Here is a 16,287-nt window from a genome sequence, read left to right as displayed (position 1 = left end):
GTCGATACTGTGTGTTCAGTTGAATGAGCCTACACGCTTTACCTATATATAAATGTTTGTACTCAGTGTCTGTGAATAGGGCCACTCCAGGATATGGCCAGACGCAAACACGGAAGTAGCTTGAAAACCAGACAAAAACCAACCCGCGAGGTTAAACGTGTCACCGCCATGTAACATGTTCCATGTCCCGTACAGAGAGATGTGAGAAAGGCACATGTACGGACGTTTCTACGGCATACTTGTACATTGATTGTTTGTCTACTGTAGCAAATAAGGTTGTGTTACGGTGACGTTTGTTGCTCTCTATCATGCCGAATGTACATATACTGTATTAGACTGTGTGCAACCAGGCCAGCTGTAATGTGCCTATTCCTGCTTACATTGTGAAACTACGTCATCTGAGGGAATATCACACAGGTGACAACAGACGGGGGATAAAACACAGGTGAAGCAGTCATCCACCGCCATGGCATTGAAGATGGGATCCGCGACTCGGGCTAAGCAATCCGTGAGTAAAGATGAAGCACAACAAGAAGGCCACGACAAGGAAAAAAGACAGCTATTATTAAAACGATTTGAAAAGGTACTGCAGAACACTAAAGGTGTTAAGTTAGGGGATGAAGCCGTGAAAAGGTTGTTGCTGGAAAATGGAACAGATGATCTGTCAAACCGTAAAAGTACTACGACGAATAAAAAAAAACGCGGGCGTAAGTTGTTGGTTGCTGCTGCAGTTGTCCCATTACTGCTTCTCCTCGCTTTGCTTCTCGATGTGGAACTTTCTCCGTCAGGTGTTATGAAAGAGTTCAAGGAAACTCCGTGTCTGGTGGACAACAACGCCATAGTGATGGAGATCTCACGCCCCCTGGTGGAGTGTGGGGCCTGCTCTAACCTCCGTCAGGTACCCGTCGAGACGAATCTGACTACAAAAGACTTTATAGAGAAATACGCCTACTCGGGAGTGCCGGTTCTGGTGAAGGGGGCAACAACAACATGGTCTGCCATGTCTGTATTCAGCTACCAGTACTTCAAAGAGTTGTATCAGTCAAGAGAGAACGCACTGGACGACGTGGAAGAGGACTGTCAGTTCTTCCCCTACAAAACCGAGTTCGCGACTCTAAAGGAAGTGTTTGATATGGATGAAGACCGGGCAAACCTCAAGCAGGGGCAACCTAACTGGTATATCGGGTGGTACGTATATACATGTACATGTCTAGGATGATAAAGGTTCAAATGTCACTTGCATTTTTTTTTTCGAATCTTTTGAAGATATACCTTTAAAATGCGTTTGTTAAAGTATAGCAAGTGTTTGATATGTTTAAGCCTCAAGAATTACTTGCTTATGCATCTACCACCGTGTTCAAACCTGTGGCATTGTTGGTACAATGTCCAAGCGAGCTTTTTATCCAGAGGTCTGCCAAAAGGAGATTTGGTCACTTGTCTGTCACATAATATTTTTTAGACAGCCTAATCCCTACTGCATACGAGCGTGGGAGAATAACCAGCTGTGGTGATATACTAATTGTGTCGTCTAGAAACACCTACATGACGTTAAACTCAAGCAGGGTTAAGCGATTGCAGAGGAACATACCAGATATGACATGTCACCTAGTCATCATAGCGAACAAGTGTGACGTGACATTCAACCCAGTCCGTCATGACGTACACACCAAACATGACATCCCGCAAAGCCATCATGACGATCACACCAAGCATGACATCCCATCCAGCCATCATGACAAATACACCAGGAATGACATCCCACTCAGCCATCATGACGATCACACCAGGCATGACATCCCACCCAGCCATCACGACGAACACAGCAGACATGACATCATAGTCATCATGAGAAACACACCAGGCATGACATCCCACCCAGCCATCTCGACGAACACAGCAGACATGACATCACAAGCAGGCATCATGACGAACACACCAGACATGACATCACGAACAGTCATCATGACGAACACGTCAGACATGACATCACAATCAGTCATCAAGACGGCCACACCAGACATGACATCACAAACAGTCACCACGGCGAAGACAGTAGACATGACACCTAAAACAGTCATCATGACGAACACATAAGCTTCAATCATCATGACGAACACACCAGACATAATAACTCCCCAGTCAATTTGATGTCCACACCAGGTATGATATCACTTCCAGCCATCATGATGAACACATTAGACATCATATCTCCTCAGTCATCATGACGAACCCACCAGACATTACATTCTCCCCAGTCATCACAGCGAACACACTAGACATGACATCCTCCCCAGTCATCATGACGAACACAGCAGACATGACTTTACAAACAGTCATCATGACAAACACACAAAACATGACATTACAGTCATCATGACGAACACACCAGACATGACATCACAGTCATCATGACGAACACACTAGACATGACATCACAAACAGTCACCATGACAAACACGCCAGACATGACATCGCAAACAGAAATCATGACGAACACAGCAGATATGACATCGCAAACAGTCATCATGACGAACACACCAGACATGACATCGCAAACAGTCATCATGACGAACACACCAAACATGACATCACAAACAGTCACAATGGTGAACACAGCAGAGATGACATCAAAAACAGTTATAATGACGAACACAGCAGACATGACATCGAAAACAGTTATAATGACGAACACAGCAGACATGACGCTTCAAGCAGTCATCATGACCAACACACCAGACATGACATACTCCCCAGTCATTATGACGTACACACCAGACATGACACTAAGCAGTCATTACGAACACAGAGAGCACGAAAAATGTTTTTCGTGATCACTTCCATCTGTTTTTGTGTAACAGGAGTAACTGCCACCCGGACACTGGAGCGGAACTGAGAAAACACTACAGTAAACCTTACTTCCTGCCGGAAGACTCGGAAACCAGCGTCATTGATTGGATGTTCATGGGAGGTTCCGGCGAAGGCGCCAATTTACATGTACGCGAACAATCAATCAGGTGGCATTTTCTCTCTCTTGCATGCAGGATGGAAAACAAGAACGCTTTTTAGCTTCTGCATGTCCATGTATATTGTAGAAATACAACAGGCAAAACAAAATGACGTATCAGGTTGGTATTGATGAGTATAAAATATGAAAAAAACAAACCCTTGAAAATCGTATTTGTAATCAAATACAGACACCTAAACATATACTAATGAAAATCAACCATGTAATTTGAAGAGCATTTGTAAAATATTTCTAGGCAATCAAAGATGTTTGAAAGTCAATTCAAATACAGGTTTTCAGCCAGAGGATATAGTTTCATCGTTTTCATACTGACCTACATTACACATTGCGTCTCTGGTGTAGACAGTGCTTCGTGACTACACATTTGTGAGCATACGTGTGTACCTATTGTTTGGGTCTTTTTTCATTCTCAGGCGAAGGGTATAGCGTATTCCATTTCCTTTTTCATTTCCTGTAAATTAATAAATGCCTTCATCCTTCTTTTTCATGTATCAGAAAATTAAAAGCTTGACAAACATCTAGAGGAAATTTGCACTTGTCAGAAGTAGCTATTTACGTATTTTTTTAATTTCATTTATGCTTTACGCCGTACTTAAGAATATTGTAGTTGTACATTCGGCAGTCAGCATTATGACGGGAGGAAATCGGGAAGAGTAATTATGGCTTGAGAGACCTTTTCTTAGCAGATTTACACAACATGTAATAATAACTACGAATTTAGGTCACAGCATTTTGCTGTAAACAGGCACAATACGTGGATACACATGGTCGCACGGACACCCTATCTATGAGTTCAAACCTGGCCTTGTGACAAGGAATCTATAGAAAAACGCCGCTCATTCCTTGCTGTAGAATCATGAAAATATCTAGTCTGTTTTTCTCCATCAGTTGGATTACGTCCAGCGGCCGAGTTGGCAAGCGCAGATCTCTGGCCGTAAATCCTGGGCCCTTGTACCAGCCCCAGAGTGCGAGTCCGTGTGTCACAGCCTGAACGTCACAGTGGAGAAAGGGGATATAAGTAAGTACATGTTGGGAATCAGAACCTTATTAGCACTTCCGTTTTTTGGGGTGGGAATGTAATTCTGTGTATTTTAGGGTGTAAAGTCTTTTTTCACTGCCAGCCGGCCATTTGTTGCTGTGCAGGTGCATGCTTGGTATGAAAATAATGGACATTGTCTAAATACTGGGCAGCTATGAGTTTTATTGCTGGAAATTTGAAATTCTTGGCGAGAGGTCTAGATTTTGACGGTCAACTTATGTCAAGATTTTTATGGCTGTTTTCTCAATGGTTGGGCAAGGTAGGTACCAATGCTTGTTTAGGGCTGAGTTCCAGCACTAAAGGTTAATACTGTCATGTTTATGGGAAATTAATAGGGGTGTGAGGCCGTCGGCTTCATAGAGAGACCATGAAGCAACAGCAGGTTCATGGGCAGGCCACAAGCATTACACTAGATACAGAACTGCAGCTCTTCTTTTTTGTGTGCTGATAGACAGACCTAAAGAAATTGGCTAACTTTTAGAGACCGATCCTTGATTAAAGATTAAACAGAATAAAGTAATGACTCACCGTTCAATAAGAAGAGCCTGTTTTCAATAAAGTTAGGTTTTACGCCGCCTTTAAAAGTATAATCATTCACCACAGCTCCATGCACTCACTGTTAATAATTCTGCTCCACGCGAGGTATACCTCCTTTCCAACTGAAACTCGCCATATTGCTACATAGCATCGTTAGACTGGGCTATAGAGTCGTCCAATTTCGTTAGCTTTCGCTCTGTAGCTCTCCGTCTATCACAGTATAAAATACAAGTGCTGTACCTAGTGTTTCAGCAAGAGCTTGTATCTAAACCATCGCATTTATTTTTTGCCTAATAAATAAGGACTGTAATACGAATTAAATGGTATAAATGGCTGTTGTACAGTTGACATACCTGTATCTTAACAGGGTAAATCTATAGTTAGCCATAGGTGGAACATACATGTAACTTAGTGATAACTACCTCGCACGTCAGGCCCACCTTCACAAAGCGGCTTGTGACATTTTTTATCGTACATTTGTTGTACGATATTTTGTACGTCACTATTAACGTACTATTGCCCTATATGTGCGATATGCACAAGTACTACATCTTGGTGAAAGTGGCCTCAGTTGGTTAATGCTGACATCTATGCGCAGTGTAGTTGGCTGAGGAATGCACTGATCAAATGACCGTCTTGTCTATAGCCTACAATCTAGTTTCATGTATTGTTTTCGTCACATTAAGTAAGTCTCTGTTGGATAATGCTAAATGTTAGACGCTAAAAGTATTATTTTCAAGTTATTGGGCAGTCCAAAGTCATGATCTTAGTATTTGTTTATTTGACTTTCGAAACATAACATGAGCACGGAACATGCACAGTATCATTATCTAAACGAGGCGAACTGTTATGCGCCCATTGATATGGAAATTTTGCTTCGTGTCGCCGGTATAGAGGCGGGACTTACAGAAATCTGCAGGATAGGAAGACCTCACGTAGACGATAACTGACAAGCTGGGATGGTACTCTACGGGCGCTATATAAACTTGGCCAGCTACGTCGTATTTAAATGAAATGCTACCCCAAAACATAAATACAGAATGTCAAGTTGTAGACATATCTGCCTGTGCCGTGAACCCGGATCTTAGCCTGTGTTGTAAAGGTAGGGGTTTCCCCATTGGCCTGCCAAGTCTGCCTTCTTTAGAAATTCAGATACAGATTATTTAAATGTTTTTCATATTTCATTTACAGTTGTCGTTGACACGAACACTTGGTACCATTCAACATTTGTTCATCCAGGAGAGATAAGCATCACCATTGGATCAGAGTACGACTAGGATACCACACGAGATACCGTCCTTACTGTGTTGAACTTTCGTCTTTGCAGGAGTTATGTTTTCAGTGTATAAACGCTTGTTGTGACGTCACTCTATTGAGAAAAGCGTAATTTACTAAGTCAGGAAAATACGGCAGCCGTATATTCATATATTCGTCTGGCAGATTAGATAATACATGTAATAATTTCTTCGTGTAAAAAGAACAAAACAGTGTCCCACTTTTAACCTGGGTAGGCACTCCATTACTTACATGTCTGCTGTGACGTCACGCTAGTGTTTGCGCAGTTGATTATTTTTCACTAATCCACGTTTGCGAGTTTGTGATTTGAGTGGTGATGGTTGACGGCTTGTACCACCTGAGTGCGCCTTCGACTGATATAAGGTACAGCGGGATTCGAACTCACGTACACAAGGTTTTAAAGCATTCCATTATCCCACTAAGCTATCTGGAAAGACTATGTAATCTTCTCCTTTTTTGACGAATTTAAACGTTTGTTGTGACGTCAATCCTTTGTCTAACCAATCATGAGAATGTTATATATGAAGGGTTCATTTCATATATCAATGTGAAATTCATTTTTTAACAGTTTCATTCTCCGCCTTCTTTTCAAATACACCAAATGCTGCCAGTGTCAGAAAAAGTAGAGTAGCGTCATCAATCCTCTTAGGCATATGAACAGCAAGGTGAACTGCTGTGTCTAATTTGTGGCATTCTGATTACGAACGTGGATATCTCGAGGCCTTGTTGTGTCAGTGTGACAAAGATGGTATAACCTACTATCAGACTTCCCTAGATTATATGTAAGCTTCAACCAGTTCAGATTTACTAATTATTGACAAGTCACTGTCCATAATCTTACACAACTAGTACTAATCTGTATAGAGTACAACCGGCTGGACTCCCCGGGTCCAACAGCTCTAACGGTGTTGTAACATTATCACGAAAGATCAACAATGTTACGTATTATATTCCACTAAGCAGATATTGCGGCTCAGCCACCACGAAAGAGCATTCATTGACGCTAATTGTTATTTAACGTTTTTTTAATTATTTGTTTGAAATGACACCCCGAATCACATATTCACATAAAGAATCAGAGCTAAAATATAGCCCCTGTACTGTCTGTGCACTTTGTATGCAACCCTTTAAGTGGAAGACCTCGTAACTGTACATTCCTGGATAACAAAATATACAGCTACTCGGCATTTCTCCTCGCCTTAAAAAAACAAAAAAAAAAACAACCATCATCAGTCTTTAGTCCATTTATTTGTTCAAACATGTCAGAAAACCGGTGATGATACCACTGACTCTCCTATAAGATTAGAATAACTCACATAATATTAGACATTTAATTTGATTAATTAACTTGCATATTCATTTCTTTAATGTGTGTATGACAAAATGCAAAAGTATATTAGCGCTTTCTAATTATAGCTGTAGACAGATAATGAAACATTTAATACTCACGAAACAGCATAGGCCTGTATCTATTGTTCTCAGCGCCAAACATTAGAGTCAAATGTGAACTGTTTTGTATCTAGTCCTATACAATGTGTTTTACTGTCAAGACTATACAAAACATACGGTCATACTGTATACTCATACCGCCGATAGTCCTATTTATTTGACCTGCCCCCACCCCAACACTGTTACGCCGATTTCACGCTTTATCACGGTGGGGAGGGTTGACGGGTAAGAGACATTGGGCTGCGCCCATACATGAAACCACCGAACCCGGTCATCCATCCCCAAGTTCACAGCCGTCGGCAGGAACTGGCTGCGAACACGTGCAAGGCATAATTCCACGCAGAGTTGTCGTCTTCTAACATGATTACAGTTCAGTAGATTGCGTGGTCAAGCAGTGCGGTCAACGCTGATGATACGACAGGTCCGACATTTATTCATATCGTGAACAATTTGTAGGCCTACAGCAAAAGTGTTTAGTGTAGTTCCGCTGATTAAAATGCACTTAAGATGTGCGTAATGTTGTAATTATGTGCATACGAATTTATTTCCGTTGTAGCTTTCAAAACAGGCTCGCGTCTGAAAGAACATGACTGCAGAGTAAACTGCGAGAAGCCCTATATGCACACTGAGGCTATATGTGGCCTACAGGCATCTGTTCATGAATGTATAATGCAATCTGAGTTGTGGCCTGAGAGTAAAGAAAAAGTTCAAAGATTGTTCATTACCACCAGCAGTTGTTTGCTCGTCCCCTTCATTGTCATTTCGGTCATGTCACGATGTATTCTTGGCGCTGTGCAGTCTTACTATAGGCCTTCGTCATTTTAGAGTTGCGCGGTACACCATACAGAAGACACAAAGCACGACACTTAGTCACGGCATAGCGCCAATGAGTTTGAAGTCTCAAACTAGACCATGTGCTCTTGAGGACCAATTATCGCACACATAAAGGCCTCTGATGATTTGCCTTTACATCATGACAAGAGGAGGACGTCAAACTGCTTTCTGGCCAGGTTTAGGCCTGGACTGCTCTATGCTAAGGTATAGCTCTGCCCACTATTGCATTTGTTTTCACAACAAACAAGGGTAAACTAAAAAAACAAAGCCGAACGTGGATCTCGCCTGAATAAAGGTATCACTGTTTAACATGTAGAACTCAACAACCGGATTGGATTTGAGCAACTGAATTCGAGATCAAAATAATCTGCACAAGCTTTACAGGTTAATCATATAATGCAGACTTATCAAATATCTGAATGAGATGTGGTCTGATGTGTACTTTTTTTTAGCACGTAGGCTTATCACACATCTGATACGCATTCAAAACGGTGTCGAAGTATTGAATTCAGCTGGCCAAAAAAAATACATGTACGACTCGACCTTGACAGTTTACACGTTTACATTCAAGTTACCGACTACCATAATGCTGGCCGCCGTCGCCTAAGTGAAATATTCTTGAGTACGGCGTAAAACAAGTCAAATAAATAAATAACTTACCGACTAACTTATCTTACAAGATGCATCTCTATTTTTCTGATTACACGGTATGTCAGTAACGTTCAATGTGCCGTTGCTTCCTCTGGTGTCACGATTTATCATCTCTAATCAGGACCTGTTATACATATCAGTAAAACAATCTTCATTAAAATATAAAATATCAATCAATTTGTAAATACTGCACAATTACACCTATTTCTGATGATAAGCAAAACAGAACGGCAGCTTTCAGAATCGGCCCCGGAGCTTTATGCCGTCATAAACTAGGATGAGATATCATAGCGACTACCTCCAAAGGCTATTAAGACCACTCGTCAAGATCCAATATACAGCCAGTCTTTATTTACAAAGTCTCGTAAATACAGACCGCAATCCTCAAAGAACAATATGGTTTTGTTAACAAAACACAGAAGTCAAGCTTTTTAAGCTGTACACATTTCAATACTGTGCATGTAAAGAATATGTAACATTTGTTATGCAGAGATGGTACACTGCTGATGATACATGAACCACGGTATATAATGGGAGATAATCCTAGCTATGTATAGTAATCTTTCCTATGTTCCGCTGTCCGACAAAGACACTGACTACTTCATAATGTTGAAGAATGGCTTCATTATACGTGCAATAGTGGCGTATCACAAACCATCGACGGGATATGGTTTTGATGGTGATAAGCAAACACAAGAATGACATGAACAAAACAAATGACAGCTGGACAACATTCATAACCTTTACACGTGCTGAATGTAACATTTTATGCGACAGAGGAAAAAGAATCCGCTAATCCGGTTAATCCAAATTTTATCATGAATTTGAACTTAGTTGCAACATAACAGTGTCTTAATAAGAAATGAGGAGTTACTTCTTAATTATTTTATCAGAATCAAATATTATAACAAGGTGTGTTCTGCATTTTAAGGATACCAAACCAAAATAGAAGCTTTCATTCAATGATGACCTCAAATGATCAGCAAATCGAGACTGTTACACAAATGATTTTGTCAGGAGAAAATCAAAGTATAGCACTAATAAAAGGTCACAGATGACATTAAACTCTGAGACTTACAAACATCACCCACCGAGAACAAACTGAACCACTGAAGAAGTGAGGTTGAAGATGACCTTCATGTACACTCACATAGAATTCTGTGTATTATGCATATGCTTGATGAAGAAGCAGAGAGGACAGGTCATCACACAATTTGATCATGTTTAGACGGAAGCTTTGAGCAGAAAAAGAACAAGTGAGATGATTCCTGCTTGATAAGGCTGTATGCTACCTCCATGCCACACCATGGGCCACGCGTTGACACCATCAGCACTTTGCTTTTATCTCTGTTTTTCACCATAATCAAAGGACAAATAAGAATGAACGGGTCAAACTTATGATTCTGAAAAGCATTTATGCACGAAATCCAGCATGACATATGCTGACCGGTTATGCAGAAGCCTTGACAATCATTAGCCACAGTATCACAGATTCTGCCTGAGGACCCAGTCTAGAAGTACTGCCATTTCCCCAGAATAGCATCTTTGACAGCATCCACATATTGAGCTGGTACCCAGTACACCCAGTACCGTGATGCTTCGGTCGGTCCAAGCTGAATGCCCTGTGGGAATCAAAAATGGCAGTAAAACAGATTATTTCCCCAGTTTCCATAAATATTAGCCATATCTCATGGTAAATTGAAGAACAGGTCAAGAATCACACATTCTAGACTACTGTGGTTATTTGTACTGATAACTAACTATTTATATGCCAGTCATATGCACAGTTGGATTACATGCTGTGTTTATAGCATATGTCACTCACCATTAAATGATACTCTTCGTGGTCCACAATAGGCTCATTAACCACAGCCTTAATGGAATTCATGGGTATCTTGTCTGTCCTTTCTGCAGCAGAGGTATGTCAATATTGAGCTGAATGACTAATAGTAACTCTACAGGCATGCATAAAATGTTTAAAATTTTTTTTTCCTTAGTGAAAAAAAATTAGTAAAAGACATTGGAAAAAAAACCCAACAGCAATAGTACAAATACCTGTGTAACAATATCAGCAGACACTTTGACTGCAAAATTATACAAATCAATTCAGTGTTTAAAATGACCGATTACTGCAGACAAGACTACAGGTCATAAAGACTGCAGCCTTAATGTGTTATTTGTCAACATGCAAGAGAACAATTTTGTCAAACAGTTGAGACAAACAATGTTACACACTGGTTCAGCTTACTATAGCAATGTAAAATGATACTGTTACCTTTGGTACCAATCCACAGCTGGTCCATTTCAAGCTTGAATGTAAGTCTAACTTTCCCCCCTGACTTGTTGTACATGCCAGATATCGGATGGGGAGGAAGAGACTCCTTTTTATTCTTGTATCCTGGCATAGCATCTTCTGGCTTGCCATATTTCTCTAACACCTTTTTATGATTCTGGGAGAAAAAAGATTATATAAAAATCATTTATTATCAAATGAATATGTCTCACTCTTAGTGCTTTAAAGCCATAATGACATATTAAGATGTACGTTAAACTGAATTTTTTTAACTACAGATAAAATTTTTTACTTCGTACAAGTTGCACAGTTTTCATTATGCATATAAACAAATGCTTTAGATCTAAACACAAAGTGTTCAGTGTTAATAATGTTCTATGCATATAATTGCACATACATACAAAGGGCAATTTTTACATGAAAATGGCATACCTTTTGTTGTGATAGACTCTCTTTTACACTTGAAGCAGCTTTAGCCTCCTCTTGAAGCTGCTGAGCACTAGGTGGAGCCACTGACAACACATCATTTAATGTAGATCCTACTACCATAATCTTAGCTCCTTTTGTAACTTTGAGATCTCTAAGTGTGACATCATCTTTGGCAAGGCCTGTCAACGATAAGAATATATTTACTGGAATAGGAAGTCATTAACTTTCCTACACAGGCTATTAAAGGAACAGAAATGTCTCACATCAGTTATACTGGAAATAAAAGTCTATTACTCCCAGTCCCTACAGCAACAAGTTAAGGTTTGTGATTTCGTGTTAAGAAAGTTTCGTGTTGGAAATATTGAAACAAAAAAAATCTGTATCTCCAGGCACTGAAGAGCTCAGATTCCAACTATGTGATTAGTTTGTGTGTTCCAGCTGTGTGTATGTATTTATATGGTCTTTATTAAATTAAAAAAAACTAAAATATGAAGTAAGGTTCATCATACCGACAAATGAAAACTATGCGTAAAATACTTTTTTATATTTATAAGATTCTTTTGAAGAATGTTGAAAGGTAGTCAAATATTTGAATTCTATGGTGGGCTTTATGAACCATACTGACAGTATCTAGGAACTCTGAAGTCAGATCACCAGAAGGAAGGAATTTTTGAGAACATTATTTCAGTAATCTTTTAGTCATAGGTAAAAAGAGTTACTACAACATCCAGTGTCGTGATTAGAGTTGGAAAAACTTCCTGTGACGTCAGAGTTCCTAAACTGTGATAGTATGGTCCATAAAGCCCACCTTAGAAGTCGAATGTTAGAAAGCCATTAATTCTCTTCATGAAAATCTAAAAAAAAAAATGAAAGTATATTTATGCATAGTTTTAAGCGGTCTATTAAGGGATGCCTATCCATATTTTTAGAGGTGTTTAATGAAAAATTTTAATATAAGCTTTCAAAAAAAAACATACACAATTGTGAACATGGTACATTGGAAACACTATAAATTCTGACATTCAGATGTACATGATTGTAAATCTACTCACTTCATCTGTACACATTTTCTATGTGTTAAAACATCTGCACTCACCCTTGAACATAAGTTTCTGCATAGCTGATGGAACCCCTGTTCATAAGACAATCAACCATATCAGTCAAGGAATATACATGTGACAAAACAACAACAGGTTACAATTTCAAACAGTATCAGTACAGCATTAAATCTGGAAAAATGCTTTGCTTTAAATGGTCTTTGTGAGTTTCAAGTTGTCAGGAAACTCCTCTTATAATATTCTGTATATATTTTAGAAAACATTTTAGAAAACATTTTATGGGCTTTGCATTACATGTATCTCAGCATGACAAGGAGGAATCAGCATATATAAATATTGCTTCATCTCGTATTTTATAGCCCACCCGACCAAATATCTAACAAAATGTGAGTAATAAGTAGAAGCTGTACTACACTGGATTTGAACAGACAACTACTTACCACCTCCTTGTTTTTAGCTTTCACGATAAAAATGATTACAGCCCAAGACTGCCAGTTTAGTGCCACACGGTAAGTTCCAGTGATAACCTACCTGTTAAAGTTTGTATATGTGTCTTTAGGCTGCCAATGGTGCTGTCTAAAGGAAATGTCACATCATATTTTTGTTTATTAAATATTACTTTAAAATCTATAGTTTCTTTAGATTGCTTTTCCTCTTCCTCTTTTGCTGACCCCCCACCTTCTTCTCCCTTCCCTGTGTTATTTTCTGACGGTGAGCCTGAAAAATACCAGAAGATAACAACATGCATGCACTATTAGACTAACCAACAAATACCAACAAATACACTTCACTGAGCTACTTTGCAAAACTTATTTGCAATTACTAAACTTACTTTCAATTTAAAAATGCTTTGGTGTAAATTTCCAAAGGGACAAATTCATCCTTTTGAATACAAAACCAACTTCAGAAAAACTCGATTTGTTTTATTCCTTTATTAATAATACATTTAGTTTCTAAGTGCTAGCTGTTAGCATAAAGATTTGTTATTTAAACCAGTTGGCAAGAGAAGCAACACTTGACATGAACTTAAAAAATGATCTGGCTAAAAATTCCTAAAAGTGGTGTTAATCAACAGTAAAAGTGGTGTTAATCAAAATAAATGTATGAATAAATAAATCAAATGCTTGGCATCACTGGCTTTACTGCCTACATTACAGATTATAGACTCACATGAAGATGCTGAATTATTTGTACACTCTGTTCGTATATCAACCACTGCAGCTGTTGAAAGATCTTGTTTTGTTGAACCAGAATCAGTGGCGTCTGTTGGATTTGAAGGAACGTCTGATGCCTCCATCACTGAATTACCTGAAATAAATTGAATTTTGAGATAGTTATCAAAATGTCCTTCCAGTTTGCATCTGGCTGGACACCAGCCAACAAAAATTAAACTCCATTAGTTGCGAAATGTATCTTTATCAATAATCTGACATCTTGATCTAAGACTTATATCACATTCAGTATGGTTGAATATCATTCAAAAAATGTCGACTGAAGATCCAAAATCATCTTATAAACATAATTTAGGCAAATTTAAAGGACATGCATGAACTTATACAGGCATTATATAATACTCAGTATTCCTAGTGGCGACGAATATATTCTGACTGTGTGGAGAAAACGAATGCATCTTGAAGAGGTGTGTGGATCATTGGTCAGAACAAGAAGCTACATTAGTCTCTTTTTCACTTTCAACTTCAAGTATTGCACGGTGTCATTAAGACTGTTCGAAAATCATTTTGCATAAGTGGCTCAGTCGGATTACTTCTATACATGCCAACGTTTAGTTTTTGTGATTATTTACAAAACAAAAGATCACGCATTAAAACGCTGGTGACACTAACAGATAGGCATCGTCAAAACAGTGAGTGACAGTGACAGAGAGCGTCGGTGACTAAGTAAAATCTGCGTCGCAAACTAAATACTGAACGTGTCAACTTCTCTCGTTAAAACGTGTCAGCAAAACTATGATATATGTCTACAGACGGAAGTATTGTTTTATCTGAGAGTGGGTCAATCGCCATTTCTGATTAGCAAGTGTCTAAGGGGATTAAATAACCACAACAAAGCCGTCTGTACCCGCAGATGGCGCATCCATGATAGATGTTGACATGTGTTGTTATTACCTCCACACAGTGAAGAGCTAAGACAGAGTTATCTTTCCTTCGTTCACTTTCTTAAATATTTTGCTAAAGTCAAGTCTTATAACCTGTTGCATTTTATGCCTTTTGAAACCATTGAAACCGTACAATGCTCCATATCACCACGTAGGGTACGCCTGTTACTATTGCTTGATTAGTGAACTTCACCATTATAATGAGATCCATCAGTCCAAATCGTCCAAGAGAGAAATCGTCCACGGCAAATTGCCCTAGAAATTTGATAAGATCGTATTCATATTGTCATAAATAATAATCATATTGCCCAAGGCAAATAACCATGTAGAATTTATTCTCGATTATTCATGTATTACCCATCTTGTATAGCAGGCTACCCCTGGATGACTATGTTCGCTTTTCGACCTTTGGACTGGCGCTCACACCAGTCATGGCATTTTTTTTTATCACGTTTCTTATTGTGATTGTAAATGCTGCGACATACATGTAGACTTAGCAGGCCTATCTTGCATTGGTCTGTCATGAGGATATATATGATTACGGCCCATATATTTCGCATTGAAAAAAACGTGCTTGTCTTAAAGACGCGACTAAGTGTGTTTAAATGACTCCACGTAGATTGAACTGAATCATTGTATGACAAAACAAATGTTGGATGTGATTAATAAATGAAGGGAGGCACGCAGGGTTGTGCACATGTAGCCTTGGCACACCATCTGCTCAAGGTATTGGTATAACTCAAGACTTGAAGAAAACAGAGTGAAAGTATAAATCGCAAATTCTTTTATATTTTCTTGAGGGATCAACTGTACAAAAATGCACTGTCGAGATAAACAATGGAAAAAAAAAAAAAGAAAAAAAAAACAATAAGAAAAAAAACGAGCAATCTTAACATTATAAGATCTGTGCGGTATTGTGCGCCCCTCAATCCCTCTCCCGGCCTCCCCTCTACCCCCGATGTAGATCAACCATCGTCAGGAAACTTTTATCATCGGACGTTCTTTAAAATCGTCCCTGATTTATCTGATATTGCATTTATCAAACATATACACGTGTAGTTGGAGTTGACATTTTAATGAAAACCATATGGTGGAATTTAACTCGTAAACATCGGCGTCAAGTTGCCCTCTATAACTACTGCCTGTTGTCTGTAGTTGACTTGAATGTTAAATACAGTTTATCATATTCTTGCTGCATAATTTCCATTTGTAATATTTAAACACAAGGAATCAGTGTATAAACGGCCTAGACAAGTGAACTGCAGGTAAGTCGTATGGGACATATTTTCACAAGACTACTTAAGCTGACAGTTGGAATAGATTAACGAAGCGGAGGCGGCTAGTGTTGATAAGAGATCACACCGTCCGGTTTGGCATTAAAACGTTATTCGATTACGCGGAATTCTTACTTATTTATAACACTTCAAGTTGAGTTGGCTATCTTGATTTGACGATGTAAATTGACTTTAACATTCCTGATACGACCATTAAAAGTGAAGTGAGCAAAACTATACAAAGAATGTTTCTTTAATTCGTGTAACGCAGATAGCTTACTCCACG

At 39.0% G+C, this 16,287-nt stretch overlaps 2 protein-coding genes across 3 annotated transcripts; one reads left to right on the top strand and one right to left on the bottom strand.

Moving 5' to 3' along the window:
• The first annotated feature begins 136 nt into the window (after positions 1-136).
• On the top strand, positions 137-6,519 carry LOC135473132 (uncharacterized). The gene is made up of 4 exons (XM_064752968.1): positions 137-1,188; positions 2,859-2,994; positions 3,914-4,043; positions 5,793-6,519. The coding sequence occupies exons 1-4, from the start codon at positions 467-469 to the stop codon at positions 5,876-5,878; spliced, it is 1,074 nt and encodes a 357-aa protein (XP_064609038.1). The 5' UTR covers positions 137-466; the 3' UTR covers positions 5,879-6,519.
• A 2,641-nt stretch (positions 6,520-9,160) lies between these two features.
• Positions 9,161-14,714, bottom strand: LOC135473141 (ubiquitin domain-containing protein UBFD1-like). 2 transcript variants are annotated; one of them, XM_064752979.1, is made up of 8 exons: positions 14,691-14,714; positions 13,782-13,919; positions 13,143-13,328; positions 12,650-12,685; positions 11,557-11,732; positions 11,107-11,281; positions 10,657-10,739; positions 9,161-10,453 (listed from the first exon to the last, which is right to left on the bottom strand). In XM_064752979.1, exons 1-8 carry the CDS (start codon positions 14,707-14,709, stop codon positions 10,343-10,345), a joined length of 924 nt encoding a protein of 307 aa, XP_064609049.1. In that variant the 5' UTR covers positions 14,710-14,714; the 3' UTR covers positions 9,161-10,342. The 2 variants fall into 2 exon arrangements, with proteins under 2 accessions (XP_064609049.1, XP_064609055.1); XM_064752985.1 differs by lacking the exon at positions 14,691-14,714 and adding an exon at positions 14,456-14,614.
• Positions 14,715-16,287: the final 1,573 nt, after the last annotated feature.

This window comes from Liolophura sinensis, chromosome 1 (genome assembly GCF_032854445.1).
Source record: "Liolophura sinensis isolate JHLJ2023 chromosome 1, CUHK_Ljap_v2, whole genome shotgun sequence".
NCBI classification, from domain to species: Eukaryota; Metazoa; Mollusca; class Polyplacophora; order Chitonida; family Chitonidae; genus Liolophura; species Liolophura sinensis.
The sequence above is the reverse complement of the archived record's forward strand: the minus strand, read 5'-3'. Positions and strand labels throughout refer to the sequence as shown.